Raw genomic sequence first — 23,718 nt, 5'->3', positions numbered from 1 at the left:
GACGGAAACATGGATCACCACAGACAACACCGCTACTCCTACTGCTCTCTCTTCGTCCGCCCACGTGTTCTCGCACACCCCGAGAGCTTCTGGTCAGCGGGGTGGTGGCACCGGGATCCTCATCTCTCCCAAGTGGTCATTCTCTCTTTCTCCCCTTACCCATCTGTCTATCGCCTCCTTTGAATTCCATGCTGTCACAGTTACCAGCCCTTTCAAGCTTAACATCCTTATCATTTATCGCCCTCCAGGTTCCTCGGAGAGTTCATCAATGAGCTTGATGCCTTGATAAGCTCCTTTCCTGAGGACGGCTCACCTCTCACAGTTCTGGGCGACTTTAACCTCCCCACGTCTACCTTTGACTCATTCCTCTCTGCCTCCTTCTTTCCACTCCTCTCCTCTTTTGACCTCACCCTCTCACCTTCCCCCCTACTCACAAGGCAGGCAATACGCTCGACCTCATCTTTACTAGATGCTGTTCTTCCACTAACCTCATTGCAACTCCCTCCAAGTCTCCGACCACTACCTTGTATCCTTTTCCCTCTCGCTCTCATCCAACACTTCCCACACTGCCCCTACTCGGATGGTATCGCGCCGTCCCAACCTTCACTCTCTCTCCCCCGCTACTCTCTCCTCTTCCATCCTATCATCTCTTCCCTCTGCTCAAACCTTCTCCAACCTATCTCCTGATTCTGCCTCCTCAGCCCTCCTCTCCTCCCTTTCTGCATCCTTTGACTCTCTATGTCCCCTATCCTCCAGGCCGGCTCGGTCCTCCCCTCCCGCTCCGTGGCTCGGGACGACTCATTGCGAGCTCACAGAACAGGGCTCCGGGCAGCCGAGCGGAAATGGAGGAAAACTCGCCTCCCTGCGGACCTGGCATCCTTTCACTCCCTCCTCTCTACATTTTCCTCCTCTGTCTCTGCTGCTAAAGCCACTTTCTACCACTCTAAATTCCAAGCATCTGCCTCTAACCCTAGGAAGCTCTTTGCCACCTTCTTCTCCCTCCTGAATCCTCCTCCCCCTCCCCCTCCTCCCTCTCTGCAGATGACTTCGTCAACCATTTTGAAAAGAAGGTCGACGACATCCGATCCTCGTTTGCTAAGTCAAACGACACCGCTGGTTCTGCTCACACTGCCCTACCCTGTGCTCTGACCTCTTTCTCCCCTCTCTCTCAGATGACATCTCTCGTCTTGTGACGGCCGGCCGCCCAACAACCTGCCCGCTTGACCCTATCCCCTCCTCTCTTCTCCAGACCATTTCCGGTGACCTTCTCCCTTACCTCACCTCGCTCATCAACTCATCCCTGACCGCTGGCTACGTCCCTCCCGTCTTCAAGAGAGTGAGAGTTGCACCCCTTCTGAAAAAACCTACACTCGATCCCTCCGATGTCAACAACTACAGACCAGTATCCCTTCTTTCTTTTCTCTCCAAAACTCTTGAACGTGCCGTCCTTGGCCAGCTCTCACGCTATCTCTCTCAGAATGACCTTCTTGATCCAAATCAGTCAGGTTTCAAGACTAGTCATTCAACTGAGACTGCTCTTCTCTGTATCACGGAGGCACTCCGCACTGCTAAAGCTAACTCTCTCTCCTCTGCTCTCATCCTTCTAGACCTATCGGCTGCCTTCGATACTGTGAACTTGGCTCTGTCATAACCTCACATGGTCTCTCCTATCATTGCTATGCAGACGACACACAATTAATCTTCTCCTTTCCCCCCTCTGATGACCAGGTGGCGAATCGCATCTCTGCATGTCTGGCAGACATATCAGTGTGGATGACGGATCACCACCTCAAGCTGAACCTTGGTAAGACGGAGCTGCTCTTCCTCCCGGGGAAGGACTGCCCGTTCCATGATCTCGCCATCACGGTTGACAACTCCATCGTGTCCTCCTCCCAGAGCGCTAAGAACCTTGGCGTGATCCTGGACAACACCCTGTCGTTCTCAACTAACATCAAGGCGGTGGCCCGTTCCTGTAGGTTCATGCTCTACAACATCCGCAGAGTACGACCCTGCCTCACACAGGAAGCGGCGCAGGTCCTAATCCAGGCACTTGTCATCTCCCGTCTGGATTACTGCAACTCCCTGTTGGCTGGGCTCCCTGCCTGTGCCATTAAACCCCTACAACTCATCCAGAACGCCGCAGCCCGTCTGGTGTTCAACCTTCCCAAGTTCTCTCACGTCACCCCGCTCCTCCGCTCTCTCCACTGGCTTCCAGTTGAAGCTCGCATCCGCTACAAGAACATGGTGCTTGCCTACGGAGCTGTGAGGGGAACGGCACCTCAGTACCTCCAGGCTCTGATCAGGCCCTACACCCAAACAAGGGCACTGCGTTCATCCACCTCTGGCCTGCTCGCCTCCCTACCACTGAGGAAGTACAGTTCCCGCTCAGCCCAGTCAAAACTGTTCGCTGCTCTGGCCCCCCAATGGTGGAACAAACTCCCTCACGACGCCAGGACAGCGGAGTCAATCACCACCTTCCGGAGACACCTGAAACCCCACCTCTTTAAGGAATACCTAGGATAGGATAAAGTAATCCTTCTCACCCCCCCCCCCCCCTTAAAAGACTTAGATGCACTATGGTAAAGTGGCTGTTCCACTGGATGTCATAAGGTGAAAGCACCAATTTGTAAGTCGCTCTGGATAAGAGCGTCTGCTAAATGACTTAAATGTAATGTAATGTAAATGTCTAATCCTTAGCTTAGTGATGAGTTTTCCACTATGGTGTTGAACACTGAGCTGTAGTCAATTAATGGTGTGGCATTCAGTTAAAATTCATGTTGTGACAACAAATATGTGAGCCGTCAAACACAATCTTTGAATTTTCTTTGCGTAGGGATTTCTATGTGCATGGCAAGTCAACCCTGATTTCCTTAGTCAACCCTGATTTCCTTAGTCAACACTGATACCCTTAGTCAACACTGGTTTCATTAGTCAACACTGGTTTCCTTAGTCAACACTGGTACCCTTAGTCAACCCTGATTTCCTTAGTCAACCCTGATTTCCTTAGTCAACACTGATACCCTTAGTCAACACTGGTTTCCTTAGTCAACACTGGTTTCATTAGTCAACACTGATACCCTTAGTCAACACTGGTTTCATTAGTCAACACTGATACCATTAGTCAACACTGGTTTCATTAGTCAACACTGGTACCCTTAGTCAACACTGGTTTCATTAGTCAACACTGGTTTCATTAGTCAACACTGGTACCATTAGTCAACACTGGTTTCATTAGTCAACACTGGTACCCTTAGTCAACACTGGTACCCTTAGTCAACACTGATACCCTTAGTCAACACTGGTTTCATTAGTCAACACTGGTACCCTTAGTCAACACTGGTACCCTTAGTCAACACTGGTTTCATTAGTCAACACTGATACCCTTAGTCAACACTGATACCCTTAGTCAACACTGATACCCTTAGTCAACACTGATACCCTTAGTCAACACTGATACCATTAGTCAACACTGATACCCTTAGTCAACACTGGTACCCTTAGTCAACACTGATACCCTTAGTCAACACTGGTTTCCTTAGTCAACACTGGTACCCTTAGTCAACACTGGTTTCATTAGTCAACACTGGTACCCTTAATCAACACTGATACCCTTAGTCAACACTGATACCCTTAGTCAACACTGGTACCATTAGTCAACACTGATACCCTTAGTCAACACTGATACCCTTAGTCAACACTGATACCCTTAGTCAACACTGATACCATTAGTCAACACTGATACCCTTAGTCAACACTGGTTTCATTAGTCAACACTGATACCCTTAGTCAACACTGGTTTCATTAGTCAACACTGATACCCTTAGTCAACACTGGTTTCATTAGTCAACACTGGTTTCCTTAGTCAACACTGGTTTCATTAGTCAACACTGATACCCTTAGTCAACACTGGTTTCATTAGTCAACACTGGTTTCATTAGTCAACACTGGTACCCTTAGTCAACACTGATACCATTAGTCAACACTGATACCATTAGTCAACACTGGTTTCATTAGTCAACACTGATACCCTTAGTCAACACTGGTTTCATTAGTCAACACTGATACCCTTAGTCAACACTGGTTTCATTAGTCAACACTGGTTTCCTTAGTCAACACTGGTTTCATTAGTCAACACTGATACCCTTAGTCAACACTGGTTTCATTAGTCAACACTGATACCCTTAGTCAACACTGGTTTCATTAGTCAACACTGGTTTCCTTAGTCAACACTGGTTTCATTAGTCAACACTGGTTTCATTAGTCAACACTGATACCATTAGTCAACACTGATACCCTTAGTCAACACTGATACCCTTAGTCAACACTGATACCATTAGTCAACACTGATACCCTTAGTCAACACTGATACCCTTAGTCAACACTGATACCATTAGTCAACACTGGTTTCATTAGTCAACACTGATACCCTTAATCAACACTGATACCCTTAGTCATCACTGATACCCTTAGTCAACACTGATACCCTTAGTCAACACTGATACCCTTAGTCAACACTGATACCCTTAGTCAACACTGATACCCTTAGTCAACACTGATACCCTTAGTCAACACTGGTTTCATTAGTCAACACTGATACCATTAGTCAACACTGGTTTCCTTAGTCAACACTGGTTTCCTTAGTCAACACTGATACCCTTAGTCAACACTGATACCCTTAGTCAACACTGATACCATTAGTCAACACTGGTTTCATTAGTCAACACTGATACCCTTAGTCAACACTGATACCCTTAGTCAACACTGATACCCTTAGTCAACACTGGTACCCTTAGTCAACACTGATACCCTTAGTCAACACTGGTTTCATTAGTCAACACTGATACCCTTAGTCAACACTGATACCCTTAGTCAACACTGATACCATTAGTCAACACTGGTACCCTTAGTCAACACTGGTTTCCTTAGTCAACACTGGTTTCATTAGTCAACACTGATACCCTTAGTCAACACTGGTTTCATTAGTCAACACTGGTACCCTTAGTCAACACTGGTTTCATTAGTCAACACTGATACCATTAGTCAACACTGATACCCTTAGTCAACACTGATACCATTAGTCAACACTGATACCATTAGTCAACACTGATACCCTTAGTCAACACTGATACCCTTAGTCAACACTGATACCCTTAGTCAACACTGGTACCCTTAGTCAACACTGATACCATTAGTCAACACTGATACCATTAGTCAACACTGATACCCTTAGTCAACACTGATACCCTTAGTCAACACTGATACCCTTAGTCAACACTGATACCCTTAGTCAACACTGATACCCTTAGTCAACACTGATACCCTTAGTCAACACTGATACCATTAGTCAACACTGATACCCTTAGTCAACACTGATACCCTTAGTCAACACTGGTTTCCTTAGTCAACACTGGTTTCATTAGTCAACACTGATACCCTTAGTCAACACTGGTTTCCTTAGTCAACACTGATACCCTTAGTCAACACTGGTACCCTTAGTCAACACTGGTTTCCTTAATCAACACTGATACCCTTAGTCAACACTGGTACCATTAGTCAACACTGATACCATTAGTCAACACTGGTTTCCTTAATCAACACTGATACCATTAGTCAACACTGATACCCTTAGTCAACACTGGTACCCTTAGTCAACACTGGTACCCTTAGTCAACACTGATACCCTTAGTCAACACTGATACCATTAGTCAACACTGGTTTCCTTAATCAACACTGGTACCCTTAGTCAACACTGGTACCCTTAGTCAACACTGGTACCCTTAGTCAACACTGGTACCCTTAGTCAACACTGGTTTCATTAGTCAACACTGGTTTCATTAGTCAACACTGGTTTCCTTAGTCAACACTGATACCATTAGTCAACACTGGTTTCCTTAATCAACACTGATACCATTAGTCAACACTGATACCCTTAGTCAACACTGGTACCATTAGTCAACACTGATACCATTAGTCAACACTGGTTTCCTTAGTCAACACTGGTACCATTAGTCAACACTGATACCATTAGTCAACACTGGTTTCCTTAGTCAACACTGGTACCATTAGTCAACACTGATACCATTAGTCAACACTGGTTTCCTTAGTCAACACTGGTACCATTAGTCAACACTGATACCATTAGTCAACACTGGTTTCCTTAATCAACACTGATACCATTAGTCAACACTGGTTTCCTTAGTCAACACTGATACCCTTAGTCAACACTGATACCATTAGTCAACACTGGTTTCCTTAATCAACACTGATACCCTTAGTCAACACTGGTACCCTTAGTCAACACTGGTACCCTTAGTCAACACTGGTTTCATTAGTCAACACTGGTTTCATTAGTCAACACTGATACCATTAGTCAACACTGATACCCTTAGTCAACACTGGTACCCTTAGTCAACACTGATACCATTAGTCAACACCGATACCATTAGTCAACACTGATACCCTTAGTCAACACTGATACCCTTAATCAACACTGATACCATTAGTCAACCCTGATACCCTTAGTCAACACTGGTACCCTTAGTCAACACTGATACCATTAGTCAACACTGATACCCTTAGTCAACACCGATACCCTTAGTCAACACTGGTACCCTTAGTCAACACTGGTTTCCTTAGTCAACACTGGTACCCTTAGTCAACACTGGTACCCTTAGTCAACACTGGTACCCTTAGTCAACACTGGTACCCTTAGTCAACACTGGTACCCTTAGTCAACACTGGTACCCTTAGTCAACACTGGTACCCTTAGTCAACACTGGTACCCTTAGTCAACACTGGTACCCTTAGTCAACCCTGGTTTCCTTAGTCAACCCTGGTTTCCTTAGTCAACCCTGGTTTCCTTAGTCAACCCTGGTTTCCTTAGTCAACACCGATACCCTTAGTCAACACTGGTTTCCTTAATGAAGTTACAGAGAACATTGTCCCTGTCTGATACTGAATGGAGGATGGTTATTCTGATGTAACGCCAACCTCTATATGTTCTGCATGTTCAACCAGACAGTAATGTCTATATGTTCAACCAGACAGTAATGTCTATATGTTCAACCAGACAGTAATGTCTACATGTTCAACCAGACAGTAATGTCTATATGTTCAACCAGACAGTAATGTCTATATGTTCAACCAGACAGTAATGTCTACATGTTCAACCAGACAGTAATGTCTACATGTTCAACCAGACAGTAATGTCTACATGTTCAACCAGACAGTAATGTCTACATCTTCAACCAGACAGTAATGTCTACATGTTCAACCAGACAGTAATGTCTACATGTTCAACCAGACAGTAATGTCTATATGTTCAACCAGACAGTAATGTCTATATGTTCAACCAGACAGTAATGTCTATATGTTCAACCAGACAGTAATGTCTATATGTTCAACCAGACAGTAATGTCTATATGTCCAACCAGACAGTAATGTCTATATGTTCAACCAGACAGTAATGTCTATATGTTCAACCAGACAGTAATGTCTATATGTTCAACCAGACAGTAATGTCTATATGTTCAACCAGACAGTAATGTCTACATGTTCAACCAGACAGTAATGTCTACATGTTCAACCAGACAGTAATGTCTATATGTTCAACCAGACAGTAATGTCTATATGTTCAACCAGACAGTAATGTCTATATGTTCAACCAGACAGTAATGTATATATGTTCAACCAGACAGTAATGTCTACATGTTCAACCAGACAGTAATGTCTATATGTTCAACCAGACAGTAATGTCTATATGTTCAACCAGACAGTAATGTCTATATGTTCAACCAGACAGTAATGTCTATATGTTCAACCAGACAGTAATGTCTATATGTTCAACCAGACAGTAATGTCTATATGTTCAACCAGACAGTAATGTCTATATGTTCTGCATGTCAACCAGACAGTAATGTCTATATGTTCAACCAGACAGTAATGTCTATATGTTCAACCAGACAGTAATGTCTATATGTTCAACCAGACAGTAATGTCTATATGTTCAACCAGACAGTAATGTCTATATGTTCAACCAGACAGTAATGTCTATATGTTCAACCAGACAGTAATGTCTATATGTTCAACTAGACAGTAATGTCTATATGTTCTGCATGTTCAACCAGACAGTAATGTCTATATGTTCAACCAGACAGTAATGTCTATATGTTCAACCAGACAGTAATGTCTACATGTTCAACCAGACAGTAATGTCTACATGTTCAACCAGACAGTAATGTCTATATGTTCAACCAGACAGTAATGTCTACATGTTCAACCAGACAGTAATGTCAACCAGACAGTAATGTCAACCAGACAGTAATGTCTATATGTTCAACCAGACAGTAATGTCTATATGTTCAACCAGAAAGTAATGTCTATATGTTCAACCAGACAGTAATGTCTATATGTTCAACCAGACAGTAATGTCTATATGTTCAACTAGACAGTAATGTCTATATGTTCTGCATGTTCAACCAGACAGTAATGTCTATATGTTCAACCAGACAGTAATGTCTATATGTTCAACCAGACAGTAATGTCTATATGTTCAACCAGACAGTAATGTCTATATGTTCAACCAGACAGTAATGTCTATATGTTCAACCAGACAGTAATGTCTATATGTTCTGCATGTCAACCAGACAGTAATGTCTATATGTTCAACCAGACAGTAATGTCTATATGTTCAACCAGACAGTAATGTCTATATGTTCAACCAGACAGTAATGTCTATATGTTCAACCAGACAGTAATGTCTATATGTTCTGCATGTCAACCAGACAGTAATGTCTATATGTTCAACCAGACAGTAATGTCTATATGTTCAACCAGACAGTAATGTCTATATGTTCAACCAGACAGTAATGTCTATATGTTCAACCAGACAGTAATGTCTATATGTTCAACCAGACAGTAATGTCTACATGTTCAACCAGACAGTAATGTCTATATGTTCAACCAGACAGTAATGTCTATATGTTCAACCAGACAGTAATGTCTATATGTTCAACCAGACAGTAATGTCTACATGTTCAACCAGACAGTAATGTCTACATGTTCAACCAGACAGTAATGTCTATATGTTCAACCAGACAGTAATGTCTATATGTTCAACCAGACAGTAATGTCTATATGTTCAACCAGACAGTAATGTCTACATGTTCAACCAGACAGTAATGTCTATATGTTCAACCAGACAGTAATGTCTACATGTTCAACCAGACAGTAATGTCTATATGTTCAACCAGACAGTAATGTCTATATGTTCAACCAGACAGTAATGTCTATATGTTCAACCAGACAGTAATGTCTACATGTTCAACCAGACAGTAATGTCTATATGTTCAACCAGACAGTAATGTCTATATGTTCAACCAGACAGTAATGTCTATATGTTCAACCAGACAGTAATGTCTACATGTTCAACCAGACAGTAATGTCTACATGTTCAACCAGACAGTAATGTCTATATGTTCAACCAGACAGTAATGTCTATATGTTCAACCAGACAGTAATGTCTACATGTTCAACCAGACAGTAATGTCTATATGTTCAACCAGACAGTAATGTCTACATGTTCAACCAGACAGTAATGTCTATATGTTCAACCAGACAGTAATGTCTATATGTTCAACCAGACAGTAATGTCTATATGTTCAACCAGACAGTAATGTCTATATGTTCAACCAGACAGTAATGTCTATATGTTCAACCAGACAGTAATGTCTATATGTTCAACCAGACAGTAATGTCTATATGTTCAACCAGACAGTAATGTCTATATGTTCAACTAGACAGTAATGTCTATATGTTCTGCATGTTCAACCAGACAGTAATGTCTATATGTTCAACCAGACAGTAATGTCTATATGTTCAACCAGACAGTAATGTCTATATGTTCAACCAGACAGTAATGTCTATATGTTCAACCAGACAGTAATGTCTATATGTTCTGCATGTTCAACTAGACAGTAATGTCTATATGTTCTGCATGTCAACCAGACAGTAATGTCTATATGTTCTGCATGTTCAACTAGACAATAATGTCTATATGTTCTGCATGTTCAACTAGACAGTAATGTCTATATGTTCAACCAGACAGTGATGTATACATGTTCAGCATTCTGACATGCTCAGGTTTTTGAAAACCCCTGCCACCGTATTTGATTGCAAGTGCGCAATATATATTTAACCCCATCAGAAAATGTAATTTATTTGTCATGTTGCATATGATTCATCCTTTGGTTCATCCTTTGGTTCATCCTATGGTTCATCCTACGGTTCATCCTATGGTTCATCCTATAGTTCATCCTATGGTTCATCCTATGGTTCATCCTATGATTCATCCTTTGGTTCATCCTTTGGTTCATCCTATGGTTCATCCTATGGTTCATCCTATGGTTCATCCTATAGTTCATCCTATGGTTCATCCTATGGTTCATCCTTTGGTTCATCCTATGGTTCATCCTATGGTTCATCCTATGGTTCATCCTATGGTTCATCCTATGGTTCATCCTATAGTTCATCCTATGGTTCATCCTATGGTTCATCCTATGGTTCATCCTATAGTTCATCCTATGGTTCATCCTTTGGTTCATCCTTTGGTTCATCCTATGGTTCATCCTATGGTTCATCATTTGATTCATCCTATAGTTCATCCTATGGTTCATCCTATGGTTCATCCTTTGGTTCATCCTATGGTTCATCCTATGGTTCATCCTTTGGTTCATCCTTTGGTTCATCCTATGGTTCATCCTATGGTTCATCATTTGGTTCATCCTATAGTTCATCCTATGGTTCATCCTATGGTTCATCCTTTGGTTCATCCTATGGTTCATCCTATGGTTCATCCTATAGTTCATCCTATGGTTCATCCTATGGTTCATCCTATGGTTCATCCTATGGTTCATCCTATGGTTCATCCTATGGTTCATCCTATGGTTCATCCTTTGGTTCATCCTATGGTTCATCCTATGGTTCATCCTTTGGTTCATCCTTTGGTTCATCCTATGGTTCATCCTATGGTTCATCCTATGGCACACAAAACATCTGAGAAAAATGCTGAGTTCTGATAATAATAACATTATCTTCATGATTCCTGGTTCTCAGACCAGACATTACAAGCCCATGTCTGTGCCATCACTTTAAGAAAGACATGAAGGGGCCACCAAGTCTGAGATGAAATAATCACCCGTGGTTCCCTTCCCTTCCGAATGACAGGGTTCATCTGCAGTTGTATATCACCACCTTCTATGACAGGAGCTGACACTCCAGAACCAATTTATTCTGCTCTTATGGGAAATTCAATTTCGGGACTGTCTGAACACACAATAATCCACATCATGTGGTTAACAGATTATGCCCGAGACCTCTTCAGTCTGCTCCAAAATGAAAAATTAACTGCTGCCTCCATGCGTGTCGAATCTGCCTTGACAGTGCTCGGCAATTATTTCATTGTAATTAAATTCCTAAGACCGATAGTTGCTACCAAAGTGGTGTGGTTAGTCAGCAGTGGGCTGGATCTATCTCTCGGGGACTGGGACCAGGCAGCTGGCTGATGGATGGAACAAGCAAGCACATGCTTAAATGGTTGTCACCTTAATAAATGTATCAGACTGGGAAATCAATTATCATTGATCCCCAATTTATACAACTTGGCAGCAACATTTATTATGCCTCTGAGGGATTGAGGCTTTTTTAATGTATTTGTTATTTTGGTGGGGTAGATGACTGTAATAGATGGATTAGCAGATTGTAGCTTCCAACAAAGTAGCTGTCTGTATCATTTCCAGTCCCCCATATATTTGTATTTCATATTTTCCTTTATTATTGTCCCCTGACCCTACCATCCCTCCCCTAATTGAAGTAAACTAGAGAATAACAACACTTCTACTTCCAGCTTATACATACTATACATTTTAGGGACACAGTATATTTTACATTAGTTATCTTTTGTTTGTTTTTAGTCCCATCCTTCAGCTACAGTCAACCCTTCCCGTCTATCTCTGATCACCATCCAGTTTGATTTATATTTGCCATATATTATTAAGTGCGGTTTTCAGGGATTGGGACTTGATCAAATGGATAGTGGAGGGCAAGGTGGGATCTGGTGGGATAGTGGGTGGACGGTAGGGTGGGGGTATGGTGTTGAATGCCAAACTGAACAGCATTCTCACATAGCTGTTCCTTTTGTCCAGGTGGGAAAGGGCAGTGTGGAGTGAAATTGAGATTGCGTCATCTGTGGATATGTTGGGGCGTTGTGCGAATTGGAGTGGGTCAAGGTTTTCTGGCATGATGGTGTTGATGTGAGTCATGGTGGGGCAGTGTGGCGGGGGAAGGCTGGGGTCTGGTGGGACGGTGTGGAGAGGGGAGGCTGGGGTCTGGTGGGACGGTGTGGGAGAGGGGAGGCTGGGGTCTGGTGGGACGGTGTGGAGAGGGGAGGCTGGGGTCTGGTGGGACGGTGTGGAGAGGGGAGGCTGGGGTCTTGTGGGATAGTGTGGAGATGGGAGGCTGGGGTCTGGTGGGGCAGTGCGGAGAGGGGAGGCTGGGGTCTGGTGGGGCAGTGCGGAGAGGGGAGGCTGGGGTCTGGTGGTGCAGTGTGGCGGGGGAAGGCTGGGGTCTGGTGGGACGGTGTGGAGAGGGGAGGCTGGGGTCTTGTGGGATAGTGTGGAGAGGGGAGGCTGGAGTCTGGTGGGACAGTGCGGAGATGGGAGGCTGGAGTCTGGTGGGACAGTGCGGAGATGGGAGGCTGGAGTCTGGTGGGACAGTGCGGAGATGGGAGGCTGGAGTCTGGTGGGACAGTGCGGAGATGGGAGGCTGGAGTCTGGTGGGACAGTGCGGAGATGGGAGGCTGGAGTCTGGTGGGACAGTAGATGCTGGGGTCTGGTGGGACGGTGTGGGGAGGCTGGGGTCTGGTGGGACAGTAGATGCTGGGGTCTGGTGGGACAGTAGATGCTGGGGTCTGGTGGGACGGTGTGGGGAGGCTGGGGTCTGGTGGGACAGTGGAGACTGGGGTCTGGTTGGACAGTGGAGGCTGGTTGTCTGGTTGGACAGTGGAGGCTGGGGTCTGGTGGGACGGTGTGGAGAGGCTGGGGTCTGGTTGGACGGTGTAGAGAGGGGAGGCTGGGGTCTCTTTGGACGGTGTGGAGAGGGGGAGGCTGGGGTCTCTTTGGACGGTGTGGAGAGGGGAGGCTGGGGTCTCTTTGGACGGTGTGGAGAGGGGAGGTTGGGGTCTCTTTGTACGGTGTGGAGAGGTGAGGCTGGGGTCTCTTTGGACGTTGTGGAGAGGGGAGGCTGGGGTCTCTTTGGATGGTGTGGAGGGGGAGGCTGGGGTCTGGTGGACGGTGTGGAGAGGGGGAGGCTGGGGTCTGGTGGGACGGTGTGGAGAGGGGGTGGTTGGGGTCTGGTTGGACGGTGTGGAGAGGGGAGGCTGGGGTCTGGTGGGGTTCACATTAGGGGAAACTCGGGTCTGGTAAGGTGGGGGAGGTCTGTTTGGACAGATTAGGGTATGGTGCACCTAACATCAACCCAACAGCTAGGTCTGCATTGTCGCTCTGGATAAGAGCGTCTGCTAAATTACGTAAATGTAAATGTTACACAGTACAGTGTTACACATTCCATTGTTACACAGTACATTGTGATGTATACTAGACCCTATTGGTTTATGTTTGTAATTCAAGCATTTCAATGTTCTATTGGGTAAGTGGCATTTGGGCAATATGGAAATGAGACAGTGAAAGTGCAGACACGGTGAGACCAGTCCACTTGCTGAATCGGACCAACTCTGTCATTAGTGGAATGACAAGCTAATATTGGAAAACCTGCTGAAGGAAACTGTTGCCTAAGCAATGAAAGGGAAAGGGGGATACCTAGGCAGTTGTCCAACTGAATATATTCAGCTGAAATGTGTCTTAGGCGCCTGGGGAACAGTGGGTCCATTGCTGCTTTGAGGTTCACTCAAACGTCTCATAGAAAGGTGTTACTTTGAAATCCTAATCAGTCATTACCTCAGGAGGGGTTTAGGCAATAGGAATACTGCCAAGAAGCTTGTGTGGTGTTGGCCAAAACAATCTTTACACCTTCAACACAACGTAAACAACATGAGAGAAATTGCGTGACAGAAAAAAAAACGTACCTGCCGGCAACCAGATGAACTTGAGCCCAAAAACATTGAGTCTAAACATTTGCAAGCTTGGCGACAGGTGTAGCTCAGTTTGTAGAGCACGGCAGTTCCAATGCCAGGGTTGTGGGTTCAATTCCCACGGTGTACCAGTATCAAAATGCATGCACTAACCACTGCAAGTTGCACTGGATAAGACTGTCTGCTAAGTTATGGAAATGTCAAACCCAATAGAATTAGCTTTATCATAAACAGGAAACATTTAGACATCCTCTCAGGTGTGGAGATGACTGCCAACACTGCTTAATCTGCTAATGTGGAGACAACCTTTAGCAAGACAAAGACCCAGACAATAGTACTCCCTGACACTCCAGATTGTCGGAATGTGTAACAATGTTCTGTGTATCAATGTACTGTGTAACAATGTACTGTGTAACAATGTTCTGTGTAACAATAGAATGTGTAACAACGTTCTGTGTAACAATAGAATGTGTAACAACGTTCTGTGTAACAATAGAATGTGTAACAACGTTCTGTGTAACAATAGAATGTGTAACAACGTTCTGTGTAACAATAGAATGTGTAACAACGTTCTGTGTAACAATAGAATGTGTAACAACGTTCTGTGTAACAATAGAATGTGTAACAACGTTCTGTGTAACAATGTACTGTGTAACAATGTTCTGTGTAACAACGTTCTGTGTAACAACGTTCTGTGTAAGAATAGAATGTGTAAAACATTCTGTGTAACAATAGAATGTGTAAAACGTTCTGTGTAACAATAGAATGTGTAACAATGTACTGTGTAACAATGTACTGTGTAACAATGGAATGTGTAACAATGGAATGTGTAACAATGGAATGTGTAACAACGTTCTGTGTAACAATAGAATGTGTAACAACATTCTGTGTAACAATAGAATATGTAACAACGTTGTGTAACAATAGAATGTGTAAAATGTACTGTGTAACAATAGAATGTGTAACAACGTTCTGTGTAACAACGTTCTGTGTAAGAATAGAATGTGTAAAACATTCTGTGTAACAATAGAATGTGTAAAACGTTTTGTGTAACAATAGAATGTGTAACAATGTTCTGTGTAACAATGTTCTGTGTAACAATAGAATGTGTAACAATGTACTGTGTATCAATGTACTGTGTAACAATGTTCTGTGTAACAATGTAATGTGTAACAACGTTCTGTGTAACAATGGAATGTGTAACAATGGAATGTGTAACAATGGAATGTGTAACAACGTTCTGTGTAACAATAGAATGTGTAACAACGTTCTGTGTAACAATGTGTAACAACGTTCTGTTTAACAATAGAATGTGTAACAACGTACTGTGTAACAATAGAATGTGTAACAACGTTCTGTGTAACAATAGAATGTGTAACAACGTTCTGTGTAACAATAGAATGTGTAAAATGTTCTGTGTAACAATGTACTGTGTAACAATAGAATGTGTAACAACATTCTGTGTAACAATAGAATGTGTAACAATGTACTGTGTAACAATGTACTGTGTAACAATGTACTGTGTAACAATGGAATGTGTAACAATGGAATGTGTAACAACGTTCTGTGTAACAATAGAATGTGTAACAACGTTCTGTGTAACAATAGAATGTGTAACAATAGAATGTGTAACAACGTTCTGTGTAACAATAGAATGTGTAACAACGTTCTGTGTAACAATAGAATGTGTAACAACGTTCTGTGTAACAATAGAATGTGTAACAACGTTCTGTGTAAAAATAGAATGTGTAACAATAGAATGTGTAACAGCGTTCTGTGTAACATAAGATAATAGCAGCTAGGCAGGTATTAGAGAACATGTAAGTGTCTCGCACCTCATTATTGACTGACTCAAGCAGAATAGCGGGTAGCGTGACAGTCCATGTCAGAGCAAAAACTAAGGCATGAGTTCTAAGGAATTGTACGTAAAGCCCCAGAGACAGGATTGTGGCGAGGCACAGATCTGTGGAAGGGCACCAAAAAATGTCTGCAGCATTGAAGTTCCCAACAGCAAGGTGGCCTCCATCATTCTTAGATGAAAGAAGTCTCGAACGACCAAGAATCTTCCTAGAGCTGGCCACCCGACCAAACTGAGCAATCTGGGAAGAAGGGCCTTGGTTAGGGAGGTGACCAAGAACCAATGGTCACTCTGATAGAGCTACAGAGTTCCTCTGTGGAAATGGGAGAACCTTCCAGAAGGACATTCATCTCTGCAGCAATCGCCCAATCAGGCCGTTATGTTAGAGTGGCCAGGCAGAAGCCACTCCTCAGTAATAGGAAAGACAGCCTGCTTGGAGTTTACCAAAAGGCATCGAAAGACTCAAAGACCATGAGAAACAAGATTCTCTGGTCTGACAAAACCAAGATTGAACTTTTTGGCCTGAATGCCAAGAGTCACGCCTAGTGGAAACCTGGCACCATCCCTACGGTGAAGCATGGCAGTGGCAGCATCATGCCATGGGTATTTTTTTTCAGTGTCAGGGACTGGGAGACTAGTCAGAATCAAGGGAAAGATGAGTAAAGTACAGCGAGCTCCTTGATGAAAATCTGCTCAGGACCTCAGACTGGGGTGAAGTTTAACTTCCAACAGGACAACGACCCTAAGCACACAGCCAAGACAACGCAGTAGTGGCTTCGAGACTAGTCTGAATGTCCTTGAGTGGCCCGGCCAGAACCCGGACTTGAACCCGATCTAACATCTCCGGCGAGACCTGAATATAGCTGTGCAGCGACACTACCCATCCAACCTGACAGAGCTTGAGGATCTAGAATGGTAGAAAATATCTATATACAGGTGTGCGAAGCTTGTAGCGTCATACCCAAGAAGACTCGAGGCTGTAATTACTACCAAAGGTGGTTCAACAAATTAAACGGTCTGAATACTTATGTATATGTAAAACTTCAGTTTCACACTTTATATAAAATAGAAAACATTTTTAAAAACGTTTTTTGCTTTGTCATTACGGGGTATTGTGTGTAGATTGATGAGTAAAAAAAACGAACGTAACAAAATGTGGAAAAATTCAAGGGGTCTGAATACTTTTCTAAGGCACTGTATAGAGGGCATGTGATTCAAGGGGTCTGAATACTTTTCTAAGGCACTGTATAGAGGGCATGTGATTCAAGGGGTCTGAATACTTTTCTAAGGCACTGTATAGAGGGCATGTGGACTGAGGAGACATTTAACAAAAAAACACACAAAACAAAGTACGTGTTCGTACTTGACTTTTTAGGACTTTTAATAAACTCCAACTCAACAGCGTATTTACCCACAACATCTAACTGTGGATTATGTCATTATATATACATTGGAGAAAGACTGCCACTTAAGTACTGTTGCCAGTTTGTATTACCTTACACATTTAATTAAAGTATAGTGGCTGTGCTGAGTGAGTCCTCTGAGAGACTGAAATGGGATGATTGGAGGCCTCATTTACACCTCAGAGAAGTGTCTGATGCTTTCCCAGTCACCCAGATATAGCCCCTCTCCATTCACACCAATAACCACCATTAAACCTTAGTTGCAAAATAAGAATTTGATAACATAGTAAATATTTAGTGCAGGGTGAGAAACGTTTCATTTTTTCAACATTCAGGATGTTTGTGGGTGTACTGTAGTACTGTAGTTCTCTGACTAATCGTGGTTACACTGAACCACATGCTTCATGGCTTTCTCAATCAATAGAAATTAACACAGAGAGAGGCAAGGACACTAAAGCCATTCTCACCAATAACCACCCTTGAATCTTAGTTATTATAACACACATAGGAATAAAAGTTATTCAACATCCTAATCATTCCAGAACTGTTATTCCTTTAACTACAGGCTTGCAAATCAAATGTTTATTTATTAAATTATAAATGATAATTAAGTTCTTTTTTAAATGTATGTTATTTCACCTTTTATTTAACCAGGTAGGTCAGTTGAGAACAAGTTCTCATTTACAATTGGGGCCTGGCCAAGATAAAGCAAAGCAGTGAAACAAAAACAACAGTTACACATGGAATAAATAATTGTACCGTCAATAATACAAAAGACAATCTATATACAGTGTGTGCAAATGAGGTAGGATAAGGGAGGTAAGGCAATAAATAGGCCATAGTGGCGAAATAATTATCCAGAATGGTGTCGTCTGCGTAGAGGTGCATCAGAGATTCACCAGCAGCAAGAGCACGTATCTCCACCTCCCCTCCTTGCCCCCTCTTACCCACCCAGGCAAAGTTTATCCCAAACTCCCATCTCCCCCCCTTCTTCTCAGACAGATTTACACTTCTATTTAAATAAATATAAAATATGCAGAGCCTTCAGAAAGTATTCATTCTCCTTGATTTATTCCACGTTTGTTGAAATTACAGCCTGAATTGGATTCAATGTTTTTGTTTTCTCACCCATCTACGCACAATACCCCATAATGAAAACATTTTATGCACATTTCTGTATTCACACCCCTGAATACTTGCTAGAATCACCTTTGGAAGCGATTACAGCTGTCTTTCTGGGTATGACTCGAAGAGATTTGCAGTACAATATTTTATTTTGAAAATTCTTCACACTCTGTCAAGTTGGTTGTTGATCATTGCTACACAACCTTTTTCAAGTCTTGTCACTGAGGAACATTCAATGTCGTCATGGTAAGCAACTCCATTGTATATTTGTCCTTGTGTTTTAAGTTTTAGTCCTGCTGAAAGGTGAATTTGTCTCCCAATGTCTGTTGGAAAGCAAATCCTCTAGGATTTTGCCTGTTCCTAGCTCTATTCTGTTTATTATTTTTTTTTTTATCTCCCTAGTCCTTGCCGATGACAAGCATCCCCATAACATGATGAAGCCACCACCATGCTTGAAAATATAAAGAGTGGTACTCAGTGATGTGTTGTGTTGGATTTGCCCGGAACATAATGCTAAATATTCAGGACATAAAGTTAATTTCTTTGCCACATTTTTGCAGTTTGCTTATTGTAAACAGGATGCATGTTTTGGTATATTTGTATTCTGTACTTCCTTATTTTCACTCTGTCAATTAGGAATAACTACAATGTTGATCCGTCCTCAGTGTTCTCCTATCACAGCCATTAAACTCAGACTGTTTTAAAGTCACCATTGGCCTCATGGTGAAATCCCTGAACTGTTTCCTTCCTCTCCGGCAACTGAGTTAGGAAGGACACCTGTATCTTTGTAGTGACTGGGTGTATTGATACACCATCCAAAGTGTAATTAATAAAGCCAATGTCTCCATCTTCTTTTGGAAAACGTCTCTGGTCTTTGTGGCTGAATCTATGTTTGAAATTCACTGCTCAACTGAGGGACCTTACAGATAATTGTATGTTTGGGGTACAGAGATGAGGTAGTAATTCAAAAAATCATGTTAAAAACTATTATTTATCACAGAGTCCATGCAACTTATTATGTGACTTCTTATGCAAATTTTTACTCCTGAACGTATTTAGGGTTGCCATAACAACGGGGTTGAATACTTATTGACTCAAGACATTTCAGCTTTCCATTTTGAATTCATTTGTAAAATTTTCAAAAAAAACATAAGATCCAGTTTATCCCAACCTCCGTCTCTCCCCCTTCCTTCTTCTCAGACACATTTCCAACTCCTCTATACATCTACTTCCTTCTCCATCGTCCTTCATTCACACACATGTACCTTATGCCTCCACACACCCATTCTCTCCCACCCTTCCACACATATTTATATTCATCCTCTTTCAAATGAAATTAAATGTTTTTCAAAGGCCCTTTTTATATCAGCAGATGTCACAAAGTGCTGTACAGAAACTCAGCTTAAAACCCCAAACAGCAAGCAACGCAGATGGAGAGGCATGGTGGCTAGGAAAAACTTCCTAGAAAGGCAGGAACCAGGTGTCGTGTCTTTGGCTATGCCGGATTAAGTGATATGACATGCTATTCTATAAAATAGTTTAATATCACCTGATGGAGCTAATCATGTAAAGAGAGTCGGGCACCACGAAGGAATATAGAGCTGTTATCTTCCGAATAAACTCTTAAAGATCTAGTAATATTTTACATCAATAGCAGTCAATATCAATCGTCATCTTACTTCAGTCTCATAATCTGAAAGTTGTAAATTCTTGGTTATCTGCAAGAACCCTGGCTAACAAGTTGAATCAGCAATACAAAATTGGGTTTAATTATTTATTTACTAAATACCTAACTAATCACACAGAATTCACATACACAAAGAATGAATTATACCTGGATAATTCTTTACGTCATAGGAAAATGTCCCTAGCGGGCGGAACAGATATGACAACTTGTTTACACAAAGGAAAAGGGGCTGGGTTGAGTGAAAGAGCGGGAAGACAGGAACAAAGGCGAAGCTGTGCTATCGTAAATACAGTATCTTATGCATTCTAAATTACCGCCCATTTGGAAAAGGAAAATGTAATAAATATTTACTCTGAGCTGCGCTTCAGTAGGTTGGTGGTAGATGGAAGACAGTGTTGCCAAACCGAGTCCTCTGAAGAATGTCTCTGGTGGTCACTTGGATAAGTTGTAGTAACGTCGTTGTGTGGTAGATGGGATACTCTGTCTGTTCCTTCCTAACCTGCGTTTGCAGCTGCTGTTGCTAACTCAACGACTAGGAGGTATCACTTCTGTTGTGAATAAGAGTTCAAAGTTCATACCATTCGCAACCAAAGCTCATGCTGATGTTGGCTTCGTTCTGTAGTTTTATCTGAACCATTCTGACATAGGATTGTCATCCTACCTCATTGGAACAGATAGTTATGTTGTCATCAAGGCTTTATATAGGAAGGGAGAAAAGGGGTGTGTCATAGTTTACAACCTCTGTCTCTCGCCACTGAGTGAGCAGCAATATCTTATGAAAACCCACATCGCACATTTTAGAAGCTAAATTCACATTTCATCCCATCACAAATAATTTCATATTCAAACATTTAAATTGAACAACAATTCCATGTGAATCCGATAACTCTGATGTGTAGACGTTCCACTGTAGAGTTTGTCATCTTATCATTGATGAGAATGTCTCAGATGACAACCGAACTGACATCATATTCATTAAGTACCACTGCATATTCAATTGGTCGGATTACCAGAATATAGTTCATTTCCCCCCACATTCTGACGTTCCCAGAATCTCTATGTTAACCAAGGGGTTTGCAAATGTAACCTTAGTAGGGTAGAGAGAGGAAAAAGGGTGGAAGAGGTATTTATGACTGTCATAAACCAACCCCCCAGGCCAACGTCATGACACTAGGAAGAAACCTAAAGAGGCTCCAGGCTCTGAGGTGTGGCCAGTCCTCTTCTGGCTGTACTGGGTAGAGAGGAACCAGGCTCTGAGGGGTGGTCAGTCCTCTTCTGGCTGTACTCAGTAGAGAGGAACCAGGCTCCGAGGGGTGGTCAGTCCTCTTCTGGCTGTACTCAGTAGAGAGGAACCAGGCTCTGAGGGGTGGTCAGTCCTCTTCTGGCTGTACTGGGTAGAGAGGAACCAGGCTCTGAGGGGTGGTCAGTCCTCTTCCGGCTGTACTCAGTAGAGAGGAACCAGGCTCTGAGGGGTGGTCAGTCCTCTTCTGTCTGTACTCAGTAGAGAAGAACCAGGCTCTGAGGGGTGGTCAGTCCTCTTCTGGCTGTACTCAGTAGAGAGGAACCAGGCTCTGAGGGGTGGTCAGTCCTCTTCTGGCTGTACTCAGTAGAGAGGAACCAGGCTCTGAGGGGTGGTCAGTCCTCTTCTGGCTGTACTCAGTAGAGAGGAACCAGGCTCTGAGGGGTGGTCAGTCCTCTTCTGGCTCTACTCAGTAGAGAGGAACCAGGCTCTGAGGGGTGGCCAGTCCTCTTCTGGCTCTACTCAGTAGAGAGGAACCAGGCTCTGAGGGGTGGCCAGTCCTCTTCTGGCTGTACTCAGTAGAGAGGAACCAGGCTCTGAGGGGTGGTCAGTCCTCTTCTGGCTGTACTCAGTAGATGTTACTTTCTGTTCTGCACTTTTTGACTTCAGTTATTTTTTAAGTTGAAGCATTAGGACAGTTTTTATTTTTTATTTTAATTCCGTTTATATTTGTCTTTTTTAACATACTTTTCGTTTATCTTGTCATGTGTATTTTTTGTAAATTGGAGGAATATTTTGTAAATTGGAGGAATATTTCCATCTCAGTGTCTCTTGTTACCTACTTTGTCATCCATGACAGAGGGTTTGGAGTATCCATTAATGTTGTAGGAGGGTTTGGAGTATCCATTAATGTTGTAGGAGGGTTTGGAGTATCCATTAATGTTGTAGGAGGGTTTGGAGTATCCATTAATGTTGTAGGAGGGTTTGGAGTATCCATTAATGTTGTAGGAGGGTTTGGAGTATCCATTAATGTTGTAGGAGGGTTTGGAGTATCCATTAATGTTGTAGGAGGGTTTGGAGTATCCATTAATGTTGTAGGAGGGTTTGGAGTATCCATTAATGTTGTAGGAGGGTTTGGAGTATCCATTAATGTTGTAGGAGGGTTTGGAGTATCCATTAATGTTGTAGGAGGGTTTGGAGTATCCATTAATGTTGTAGGAGGGTTTGGAGTATCCATTAATGTTGTAGGAGGGTTTGGAGTATCCATTAATGTTGTAGGAGGGTTTGGAGTATCCATTAATGTTGTAGGAGGGTTTGGGGCAGCCATTAATGTTGTAGGAGGGTTTGGAGTATCCATTAATGTTGTAGGAGGGTTTGGAGTATCCATTAATGTTGTAGGAGGGTTTGGAGTATCCATTAATGTTGTAGGAGGGTTTGGAGTATCCATTAATGTTGTAGGAGGGTTTGGAGTATCCATTAATGTTGTAGGAGGGTTTGGAGTATCCATTAATGTTGTAGGAGGGTTTGGGGCAGCCATTAATGTTGTAGGAGGGTTTGGAGTATCCATTAATGTTGTAGGAGGGTTTGGAGTATCCATTAATGTTGTAGGAGGGTTTGGGGCAGCCATTAATGTTGGAGGGTTTGGGGCAGCAATTCATGTTGGAGGAGGGTTTGGGGTATCCGTTAATGTTTTAGGAGGGTTTGGGTTAGCCGTTAATGTTGTAGGAGGGTTTGGAGCAGCCATTAATGTTGAAGGAGGGTTTAGGGCAGACATTCATTTTGTAGGAGGGTTTGGGGCAGTGATGACCTAGCAGAATGTTGTAGGTGGGTTCAGGGGCAGTCAATTAGTCATTGTCAGCTATGTGAGGAAAGGGACAGTCTGCTTCCCAAATTGCACTCTATTTTCTATATTGTGCACTACTTTTGAGCATGACCCATAGAGAACAGTGTTCCATTTGGGACACAGAGACAGACAGATTCTCCTGTTTCTCATTACCAGCCAGTCTAAGTGGTGTCAGGAGGAAGTGGATCTTGACACTGGAAGAAAATGGTACTTGTCTCCCTCGGGTCCTTTCTCTGCACTTTCCAGGTTTGCATCCCAAATGGCACCCTATTCCTTATATAGTGTACTACTTTGGACCAGAGCCAGTAGGGAATAGGGTGCCACTTTGGGACATAAACAAACAATGTCTTCCTCATCAGGGCTGTCAGCCCCTAAATAACAATTTATGCCTGAGCCAGGTTACTAACATCACCAGACAG

General features: G+C 42.8%; 1 protein-coding gene across 1 annotated transcript; it reads right to left on the bottom strand.

The window, feature by feature from the left end:
* Positions 1–12,313: 12,313 nt before the first annotated feature.
* Positions 12,314–23,114, bottom strand: LOC115126668 (adhesive plaque matrix protein-like). Its single transcript, XM_065024950.1, has 2 exons — positions 22,299–23,114; positions 12,314–13,432 (listed from the first exon to the last, which is right to left on the bottom strand). The coding sequence occupies exons 1-2, from the start codon at positions 23,112–23,114 to the stop codon at positions 12,314–12,316; spliced, it is 1,935 nt and encodes a 644-aa protein (XP_064881022.1).
* Positions 23,115–23,718: the final 604 nt, after the last annotated feature.

This window comes from Oncorhynchus nerka, linkage group LG11, assembly GCF_034236695.1.
Source record: "Oncorhynchus nerka isolate Pitt River linkage group LG11, Oner_Uvic_2.0, whole genome shotgun sequence".
Classification (NCBI taxonomy): Eukaryota; Metazoa; Chordata; class Actinopteri; order Salmoniformes; family Salmonidae; genus Oncorhynchus; species Oncorhynchus nerka.
This window is presented reverse-complemented; position numbering and strand designations above follow the sequence as displayed.